The sequence below is a fragment of the Sander lucioperca genome, chromosome 22 (assembly GCF_008315115.2).
Source record: "Sander lucioperca isolate FBNREF2018 chromosome 22, SLUC_FBN_1.2, whole genome shotgun sequence".
NCBI lineage: Eukaryota > Metazoa > Chordata > Actinopteri > Perciformes > Percidae > Sander > Sander lucioperca.
This window is the reverse complement of record NC_050194.1, coordinates 2,454,150-2,465,226: the sequence shown is the minus strand read 5'-3', so window position 1 is coordinate 2,465,226 and position 11,077 is coordinate 2,454,150. Positions and strand designations below refer to the sequence as shown.

General features: G+C 40.9%; 1 protein-coding gene across 1 annotated transcript; it reads right to left on the bottom strand.

Moving 5' to 3' along the window:
- Positions 1-1,184: 1,184 nt before the first annotated feature.
- LOC116059261 (interferon-inducible GTPase 5-like) lies at positions 1,185-7,438 on the bottom strand. The gene is made up of 3 exons (XM_031312234.2): positions 7,204-7,438; positions 2,511-3,080; positions 1,185-2,147 (listed from the first exon to the last, which is right to left on the bottom strand). Exons 2-3 carry the CDS (start codon positions 3,070-3,072, stop codon positions 1,513-1,515), a joined length of 1,197 nt encoding a protein of 398 aa, XP_031168094.1. The 5' UTR covers positions 3,073-3,080; positions 7,204-7,438; the 3' UTR covers positions 1,185-1,512.
- Between the last annotated feature and the right edge of the window lie 3,639 nt (positions 7,439-11,077).

The window sequence follows — 11,077 nt, the reverse complement described above, 5'->3', positions numbered from 1 at the left end:
GACACAAAAGAAAAATAACTAAAAAGAAAAATAAATAAAGAAAATAAAAAATAAATAGGCAGCAGACCTGTATTGCTACTGCTTATTTAATATACATATAGCCGCTGGGACAGAGCTGTTTCTGTATCGCTTAGTTTTAAAGGCTGGTACTTTATACCTGCGTCCCGACGGTAGGAGCTGAAAGTCACTATGTAAAGGGTGGAAATGGTCTTTCAAAATAGTTCCAGCTATCCTCTGTAACTGTTTAGAATACAGGGATTATTAGCTGAGCACTGGCTTTCCTATCAGCGTACTGGACCACTTCACAATTTGATTCAGACGATTCCTATTTTTAAGAGACAAGTTCCCAAACCATAACAACAGGCAAAACAGATTCAATAAAAGCATGATAAAATAGAGTCATCAAGGTTCTGTCAATATGGAAGGAGGACAGTTTTACTCCGGCAAAATAATCGCTGGTTTACCTTTTTATACACAGTGTCACAGTTTGCTTCAAAAGTCAGTTTGCTGTCAATGGTCGTTCCAAGATATTTGTAGGTTTGAACACACTCCATTATTTGACCCTTTATGGTGGAGACTTCTTGTGCCTGGGGGAGTTTTTTTTAAATCAATAAGCATGTCTTTACTTTTGGAGATATTCATCTGGAGGAAGGATTTTTCACACCAATCAACAGTCCCAGATGACTGGGCCATGCTCTTGCAGCATGAAACTGCTCATCTTTATGATTCTGTTGAGGGGAAATTTGTTCAGCTCAGTCAGGGAACTAAACCATGTCAACAAGCTGAAGGTGAGGGTGGGTTGGATGAAACAGTTATGAAATGACTGGAGTATTGACTTGTTGACCATTTTAAAGATGGTGTGATGTAATGACAACATGTGTCCACTAGATGGCGGTGCAGTAACAGGATATTCTGTGTTTGTACAACCTTCTGCTCTGTAACATGGAGAATTCATTTCACTTCAAGTAATAACTAAATCACACGTTTCAGCTCATTTCTATGAACATTTTATTTGATTATTCAAAAGTCTTCATTACATTCATCACATGACATTTAGCTGATGCTTTTATCCATTAAGTTCATCCAACCATGAAGTTACAAACTCCTAACAGCAAGAATCAAGTACAAGTACATTAGTTTCAAATCATTTCATGTTAAGACAAAATCAGAAATTGTAGCTAATATCAATGAACATTTTATTTGATTTTTCAAAAGCCTTCATTTCATTCAGATTAACATTCAGTATTTAGACTGTTAGCATCATCATTTGATCAAAGTGTTAGCTTAGCTTTGCAGAGTAAGTTTGAAATGATCACCTAATGATCCCATAATGCAACTGTCTTCCCCATAATGCCAAAGACTGAAACATTGCACAACTTTTTTGCACTAACAACCCCTCATGCTGCTACCTCACCACCAATAACCTTTACACTATTACTACTGAAGAGCTGGTAAACATATTGTCATTATACTTTGAGCACAATGACAATAAAGATCAATCTATCTATGACATCACACTGTGGTGTCCAAACCCAGGGCCTTTTTAAATACCTTCTGTGAATCGTCAGCAAGCATGTTGAGGAACATGTTGAGAGTTGTGTATGTGGAGACAGAAGAGAGGCCCATTGCTGCTGGGATTCCAAATAATGGAATAAATCTAAACCCTTCCTCTGCTGCTGTTAATGAAAGGTCAACCACAGAACAGCTCACTAACTTAATGATAAGATCTTTGTTTATTTCTTTTCCAGCCAGTGGTGATGTCATCACTGCTCTAAGCTCATCCAGAGGCAGACATGCAGTCTGAGCAAGACGCTGCAGTGACGCGCTATCAAGACCAAAGGTAACTTGGTACTGTCTAATGGTAGCAGCAATCATGACCATATCAGCAGCAAAAGAGAGCCCAGGAACTGGTACAGCTGCTCCGAGTGCAGACAAACTGGCACGGTACTTTATTTTTGCCTGTAAAGCTTCTTTCTTCTTTATGATTATTTCAAGACTGACATTGGGCAAGGCCAACAGCAGAACATTCCTCTTGTGTGCAGGAAGTTCTTCCTCTAAGGTTTTCTCTAACAGAGGGAAATCATACAGGTGGAGTTTACGGCTGGACACCAGGAAGACTTGTGGAGACTCAACACGTCCTTCAAGACCTTCGTCACAAAGAGAACAGGAAGTTAACTTCACATGTTGAAATTAAAACAAACTGAGAAATAACCTCTTAAGCCTACACTTCCCAGAAACCCTCTGCAGGCCCGACACAAAGACAGGTAGGTTGTTTACAGTAGAAATACTTGTTCAGATCTGAGAAGATGAGCAGTCCAGCCAACAGACCCTCATTAGGGGGCTCTGCCAGTGTTCATATGATTTATTTTATGACCTGTTAACAGAGCCAATGTGGAAAGTTATTATCTTGTCCTCTCTTAAAATCAAAGTGTCTGCTTGTGACCCTCGTTGCATACTGTATGACTTTGAGTTTTAGGCATTTGTAAATATCCACCTAACCTCAGACTTACCTTGAATACAGTTCTCCCTCATTAATTTAAGGGTCTCTTCTTCGTTGAACTCTGACCCCTGAGTTTCTTCTTCATCACGTATGTTGTGGTCAATCTTTGAGCGAACAAAGTAGAACTTCTTCTTCATCTTCTGAATCTCCTCAGCGAGCTTCACATCATTTTCTCTGAAGCGATCAGCTGAGATGATGATGAAGAAGTCAAACCTTTCGAATTCAACCTTCTTCAGGTACTCGTCAGCTGGAAACTTGGTGGTGCCGACACCAGGAAGATCCCAAAGTGTAACATTGGGATGATTTGGATGGGGGTATGATTTAACATCTGTGGTGGTTTCTGTAACACCAGTAGGGGCAGCTCTTTCCTTATCTCTGTTGTGTATGCCTCTAAAGGCATTAACAAAGGAGGATTTACCAGAACCAGACTCTCCTGTGATCCCAATATTTAGCTGAATATTATCCTGTTCGTCCAAATAAGTCTGGATCTTTGCAGCAGCTGCAGCGGATCCATTGGTTTCCAGTTCTTTTTTAATTTCTGCCATTTGTTCATCATCATGTGGATTATCCATAGCACTTCCTGAAGAACAAGTAAAAACAGAAAATCATTGAGCTATTTTGATTCAGGAAATTGCAGCATATAAAAGTTTACCCTAAACTAATCATTCATTAAAATTCAATAAGTCAAAGTTAGGAGATTGCATTTAAATAATGTTTTTACCAAGAATGTGTGTAGTCTAGACTGTAAGATAAATAGTTGCCTGCAGTCAGTGAGCTTTTCTGGGCGGTAAAACCATCAAAACATGCAAAAATTAATTCAGTAATGTCTAGGATAGGTATGGTTAGGAATGATTCCAATACTTATCAGCATCAGAGCCAGGGCCTGGTGCTTGCTCAATGTCTACACCTACAAACAAATAATGAGCCTTGTGACTTCCTCCCTCTAAGTCAGAGGACTGCAATCAGAATACAGGCCATGTTTTTGTTTTCAGACCCCAGAGGCCTGTACCATGAATCAAGATCAACATGTCCTGAGGCCTGTACTACGAAGCAAGATTTGGCGTTAACGAGCTAACTTCAGGTTCAACCCAGGGTTTTCTGTATCACGAAGGTGGATCACTTGTGATCGGGTTCAATCGCCGTGGTAACTTATGCTGAACACCTAACCTGGTCGGGAGCAGGTTATGTTGGAGATTAGAGATCAACCGGTGTTAAAGCACCGCCTACTGACCAATCAATACTCGACTGATAACGGCGTCACCGTTCTTAGAAGATCAGCTGGAGCTCGGTTCGCGGAGAGAGAGAGAGAGAGAGGGGGAGAAAGGGGTGCGCACATAAAAGTTAAAGCATTTAGAGACCGACAACCCCGTTAGCATTCCCTGAAGTGTATATTTATGAAATACATAGATTGTAATGGGAGGGAATTACATATCGGCTCGGCTTCTTGAGCCGTGTGTTGCCAATGCGCACATCAGTTTGAATTATGTTTTTATATATTTTATTTGCTCTCACGATGGCTTCCCACTGCCAGGGTTGCAACTGAAATAATAGGCTAAACGACAGTTTATGGAAAGCACAAGTGTAGTTATGGTCAGATCTTGGTCCTGACTGATGGGGAAGTGATATTGATAAGCGTTGTGATTTACGCATCTACAGCGTCGGCTATTTTTTTGCCAGCTTTCCTTCCTGCAGCAGCGACTGTATTGCGTTTTGCCTGCAAAATCGTGTCTGTGTTCTTCATATTCATGTAGAATTATAGTTTGCTCTTCTTATGTAGAATATGCGGCTCTGGTAGATGTTTGCGATTGGTCGTGGTGCGCAAACACCGCCTCTTTTATGTGAATGCGCGCGTCTCTAGATTGGAAAAACCTGGGTTGACTGAACTAGTTGATAACCAGCGTCGTGATACAGGTTATGATGGACCAGGTTGTTAGGGTTAGGTGAAGCCGGATCACTGAAAGAAATCCAGGACATGTTGATCTGGCTCCGTAGTACAGGCCTCTGGATTTCTTTCAGTGATCCGGCTTCACCTAACCTAACAACCGCGGTCCTCCATAACCTGTATCACCACGCTGGTTAACTAGTAGTTCAATCAACCCAGGCTTTCCCAATCCAGCGTCGTGCGTTCACATAAAAGAGAGAGTCGCATATTTTACATCAGAAGAGCAAACTATAATTCTACATAAATATGAAGAACACAGACACGATTTACAGGCAAAACGTAATACAGTCGCTGCTTCCTAAAACAGGAAGGAAAGCAGGCAACAAAATATCAGACGCTGTAAATGTGTAAATCACAACACTTATTAATATCACTTCTCCATCAGTCAGGACCAAGATCTGACCATAATTACACCTGTCCTTTGCATAAACTGTTGTTGCTTTAACCTATTATTTAAGTTACTACCCTGGCAGTGGTAAGAGATCGTGAGAGCAAAAAAATATAAAAACATAATTCAAACCGATGTGTCTCATTGGCAAAACACGGCTCAAGAAACCGACAAATATTCGTAATTCCCTCCGCTGAAAATCTATATCTTCCATAAAGATACCATCAGGGAATGTTAACGGGTTGTTGCTCTCTTGAAAAATGTTTTAACTTTTATGAGTCTCTCTCTATCTCTCTCTCTCTCTATCTCTCTCTCTCTCTCTCTCTCTCTCTCTCTCTCTCTCTCTCTCTCTCTCTCTCTCTCTCTCTCTATCTCTCTCTCTCTCTCTCTCTCTCTCTCTCTCTCTCTCTCTCTCTCTCTCTCTCTCTCTCTCTCTCTCTCTCTCTCTCTCTCTCTCTCTCTCTCTCTCTCTCTCTCTCTCTCTCTCTCTCTCTCTCTCTCTCTCTCTCTCTCTCTCTCTCTCTCTCTCTGAGTCGGAGCTGAGTGTGTGAGCGTGTGTGAGTGAGCTGCAGTGTTTGTAGTTTTTCTTACTTTTCTTTTTGTTGTTTTTGATAATTTCATTTAGTTTTGGTTAGTTTAATGGTATAGGTCACTTTATATTTAATTTATAGTACTTTTTGGTGGTTAGTTTGGTTTATTTGGGTGGTTTTGTCTCCTGCCGGCGTCTGGCCGGTCGGCGTGTGCAGCCGCCATGGTGAATGGAGAGGGGTTCTCCACGCTCACCAGGAAACATGGCATTAAGATCTGTCCTAGTTTCCCGTGCAGCGTGGAGGACATTAGTCTAGCTGTGGGGGAAAAGGTCGGGCACGGTAGTATTAAGTCGGCCGCTCGGATGAACGGCGCCGTGGTCATCTTCCTGGACCGGGAGGACAAGGTGAACCGAGTCATCGAGGCGGGCATCACCGTGAGTGAAATGTTTGTACAGGTGCTACCGCTGACACAACCAGCCACCAAGGTAGTCCTGTCCAATGTCCCACCGTTCATCTCTGATGGCTTCCTCAGCAGAGAGTTGTCCAGACACGGGAAGATATACGAGCTACAAACTCATTTTCATCAAAACGAGCCGTCCTCCAACCTGGAGAAGCATTGGTCTCTACAAGCAGCCGGCGGTGAGAAGAAGTACAACACCGAACAAAAATATTTATTAATTTAATGATTAAATAAGGTAGTGTCTCCAAACTTACCTCAATTATAACTTGTCTCCTGCTAGTTGTACTACTCAAAAATAGGCATATGCATAATTTTAGGGAATATGTTTTGCTAAAAAGATTTAATATATATGTCATAATTACAGAGAGTCATGTCTCCAAAACTACTCCGAACATAGAAGCCCCCCTGCTGGTTGTACTACAACACGTAGTTTTCAAAAATAAGAAAAATCATAATTTTGGGGAATATGTTTTGCCAAAAACATTTAATATTTTAATAATTAAATAATTGTGTCTCTAAACTTACCTCACACATAATTAGTCTCCTGCTGGTTGTACTACAGCACTTACTTTTCAAAATTATGCATATGCCTATTTTTGAAAAGTAAGTGCTATAGTACATCTGGCAGGGGGGGTTCTATGTGTGGAGTACTTTTGGAGACAGGACTCTCTGTATTTATGACATATTAAATGTTAAGAAATGTTTTACAGTACTTTTAAGAAAGTACTGTAAAAAGTAAAAGTACTAAGTGCTGTAGTGCAACTAGCAGGAGACACGTTATCATTGAAGTAAGTTTGGAGACACTACCTTATTTAATCATTAAATTAATAGCCTACATATTTTTGTTGTATGTCTTTTTGGTGTCGTAGTTTGTAGACGGTCCCTAAGCACTCGTCTTACTGCTGTCTCACCGCCGGCTGCTCGTAGAGACCAATGTTATTTCTCCAGGCTGGAGGACGATTTGTTTTGTTGAAAATGAGTTTGTAGCTTGTCGTTGTGATTTAATAACGCCGATGATCTCATAATGATCTCATGTGATTAAAGCGATGCAGATATTTGCTCTGCCTTGGTGTGAACACGTCATACATTTAGTTTAGAAAACATTCCCAGATGCTTAAACCCTGCAGACAGCGTTACGTAACAGCTGATAACAGCATCATTTGTCCAGGAGCTTATCCATAAATCAGTACCAGTTTAACCCATTCATACTAATTCATTCATTGTGTCTTGGTTCCCTAAAACAGCTGTAACCTCATTACATAAGACTACTAATACAAACAACAGTGCAAAGTGTGTTACACAAGACAAATCTGCAGTGATACGACAGGAAATTAACAATATTGACAATATTAAAGAGATAGAAAGAGATAGAATATGTCTTACCGTCTGTGATACTTGAGGAACGTTACGACTCTGCAGGAAGGTTTAACTTCTGTCTCTACTGTTGTTGTTTTGTAGTGTTTTAAAGAGTTCAGCAACTTCGACATTCAACGATGTGGCCAATGAGAACGTCCTGCTGTGGGTGACAGAGACCAATCAGTGTCTGCCCTGTCTCCCTGTAGGCGTTAACAGTGAAATCACATGGTTTACAAGAAACAGAGGGCGTTTCTCAATCTGTGTTCTTCTATTGACTTGTGTTCTTGTGTCCCTGTGAAACGTCATCTCGTGTTGCCAGAGTACTGTCCCATTACACAAGTTCGCATTTCACCAAGAACAGCTAAGATTCCCGGAAATGTTCTTGACACGCCCATTTTACCGAGTCATTGGTTGGTAACTTGCATAGATATATATTTATATATAGATATATATTTATATATATCTATGGTAACTTGTATGAACTTCGCTGCACCCGTATCCCAACATTCATTTCGGCATTCAATGATGGTCGGGTTTCCGGTACATAGACAACCCAAAAACGGGACAATTTTAACAATTTTCGCCATCTTATTCATCACCAAATTAACTTCTGACCACATTTTAGGCGAGAAATGAACGGTTTAGATTTCGAATATAGGCAGTCTTGCGAAAATCTTTGCCGAATTGACAATTTGCTCCAAAGTTTTCGGAGTTTTCGGAGCTCCGTGAAGTGAGGCGGCCGCCAGCTTGCGCCTGCCCCGGCCGCTAGCTCGTCGCTCGGATAGTCACGCTCAGAGACCCCGCTGGAAGCCGGAGGTCTTTTAGACCGGTCCCGTAAATAAGAGGCTTTTATTTCGCCGTTGACGGATCGTTTGTTTAAATATCACAACACATGTCCATCATAAGATTAACGGGAACCTGTGGTTAACTGTCTTTTCAGAGTTAAACTCCACAAGCACACACACACACACACACACACACACACACACACACACACACACACACACACACACACACACACACACACACACAGGGGAGAGAGATATACACGTTTCTTTTCGGGAGACTTGTTTAAATTATGCCATAGGCTATACATTTACGTATATATAGATTTAGTATTTTTTTGGTGTATTTGTTTTCTGATTTATTAGAAGTTGAGTTTCAGTCTGTATGATAAATCAACAGTTGTACATAAAGTGGTAACATGCTGACATGTTATGTAGACTAAAGGGGAGACACCAACCTTTATCATTTGAATTGCTAATGTCCATCTGCCTGGGCATATACAGGGCACTACAATAATATAGAAATAATCACGATCATGAACACATAGGATGTAGTAGCCATTCTTTAACCATTTATTTTGTGTTGAATTTATTATAATGATGTTTTGCCTATTCTTCTTAAGTTGTGCCCTCTACAGGTCAGAAGGTATTAAATAGGAAGGTGACGGGGGTGGAGGTGTGGCTGACTGGGAGCCACAGCTTTTTGACCTTGCTACAGGAACCGCTGCTCCTTTAGTGAAAAATATCCAGTCTGCTTTATAATTTATTTATAAGATAAAGGATCCGTACTATTTTTCATGTTGGAATAAAAGACCATCTACTGATGCAACAATACTCTCTTGGATGTTTTTCTTGGGTTTATTGGAACAAAACAAGCGTCAAAGATTTCCCCAGTCAACACCAAGGTGACAAAGAACAAACTCAGGACAAAATAGTCACTACATTAGTCAAAAAGCTCGCTTCTGGATCTTGGAAAACCTTGTGGATTACTTGGATTGGTGTTCTGAAGCCGCACAGGGAACAGGCTGCAAAGGAACAAAGGAAAGCTGACGCCGCATGCACGCAGGACGCCGAAGATGCGGTAAGCCGCTGCTGCTTTAAGTTGTTACACCACGAGGAACTGAGGATAAATGAACCAAAGGTTGGATGAATTCGTTAGATAAAAATCTCATTTGAATTTTGGACTGTTTTTGACTCAAGTTTGGACCGACATTAAGCTACTAACCGAAAGTTTGTGTAGCGTTGCTTGTCAAAATATGGCACGCTTTTGGATTTAAAGCGATAAGGAAAAGGGAGTAGCCTAATCTTTAAGATGTAAAATAATATCTTTTGCATTGGAGTCTATTTTTTGGACACCATGGCTTATCAATCAGAAGAGCCTGATGAACTGTGTTTGCAAACTGATTTAGAGGAAAACCCTCCTAATATGGAAATTGTATCCGAAACTGAGGGTACTTTGCGTAATGCCAGAAAGATAAACTTGGGCTGCTTACGCGCAAAATGAACGTTATCAAAGACATGATGATGAAAGAGGATTCAAATGTTAAAGAAGTGGTCGAAAATATGGATAAGTATGGAGATTTGTTGAACGATTTTGAAGCTAGACATAAGGAGTACCAGAACGTATTGAGTGAGAAGGATCACAAATCGGATAATGACTTGTGGTACAAACCTAAAAGAGAAATCAACATAACATTCGTTGAGGAAGTGGAGGATTGGTTACGCACACATGGAAAGAAAGAAGAAGGAGAATGTGAAATAGGCCCAGACGACAGTGTTTCTGTAACTCTCGCTAAGAAAGCAGAAGAAACGGCTTCAAAGATCTCCATAACGTCCTCCGCTTTAGGACGTGCGGCAGCAGAAAAGGCTGCGCTAGAAATTCAATTAACGGCGCTTAAAGAAAAACACGACATAGAGAATGAGGAGGCAGAATTAACTAAAAGACAGGAAACGTTGAGGAAGCAAAAGGAAATGTTAGCCCTCAGAACTGAATTGGATGCTGCTACTGTCAAACTCCAAATATTGAGTAAAAGTAAAAGCAACGTCTCAGTGGGAGATGGAATGAATGAATATTTAGAAAGATCACAAACTACAAAGGAACTAAATGAAAGGGAGTGTGAACCAAAATTGGAAAATGCTCATACTAAAGGAATTCAAGATGCAAGACCTAAAACTAAAACTCCTGCCCTCCTGCCTCAACCAGTGCAACTTCATGCCGAAAAAAAAGAGCCCTATTTTCTACCGTCAGTACGGTCGTCTATCTGGCCAGATCAGTCCCCGTACATGTCCTCAGCCCAACCAATGCAGCTGCGCTCATCTCATTCACAACCCCATACTCAGACTTACGAGCCCCCACGACCCCGTGCAACCTCTCACCAGACTCATCCCTCTCTGACCCCTCAGCACACTCAAGGGCCTCCACCGCAGCCTCAGTCAAGACGACAGCCTGCAGGAGACACTCCCATTGCTCCTCTTGAACCTCCTATTGGGATCCCACAAGATAATACTCAGCTCTACAACATTCTACAGAGGCAAAATGACATCACAGCTTCATTGATAAAGCAACAGGACAAGTCATTTTTGCCACGAAAGGAAATGAAGGTATTTAATAATGATCCAATTGAATACAGATCATTTATCACTTCATTTGAGCACATTATTGAGAGCAAAATTGAGCATGCAAAGGATAAACTATATTATCTAGAGCAATACACGTCTGGTCAGTCTAGAGAGCTGGTTAAAACTTGTCTCTTCTTAGATCCAGAGAGAGGCTTTGTAAAGGCCAAAGAATTGCTCCAGGAGCACTTTGGAAATGAATACCAAATATCCAGTGCATACATTAATAAGGCATTGTCATGGAACCCCATTAGAGCTGAAGATTCCCAAAATTTGAAATCCTATGCTCTGTATCTCAGAGGTTGTTTGAATGCCATAAATGAAATTGCATATATGGATGAATTAAATCTGGCTTCTAATCTGAAGTTATTGGTCAGCAAGTTGCCTTACAAACTAAGAGAGAGATGGCGAGTCGAAGTGTGTCACTTTCAAGAAACAACCAATCGCCGAGCCACATTTGGAACCTTAGTTGAATTCATTGAAAGGCAAGTCAAAATCTT

What these genes read in the sequence shown, in the direction of transcription:
- LOC116059261 (XM_031312234.2), bottom strand. Translation starts at nt 3,072, where the DNA reads ATGGATAATCCACATGATGATGAACAAATGGCAGAAATTAAAAAAGAA. An exon ending in GAGGGAGAACTGTATTCAAG is followed by an intron (nt 2,148 to 2,510) that starts GTAAGTCTGAGG and finishes TTTGTGACGAAG; the next exon opens with GTCTTGAAGGACGTGTTGAG.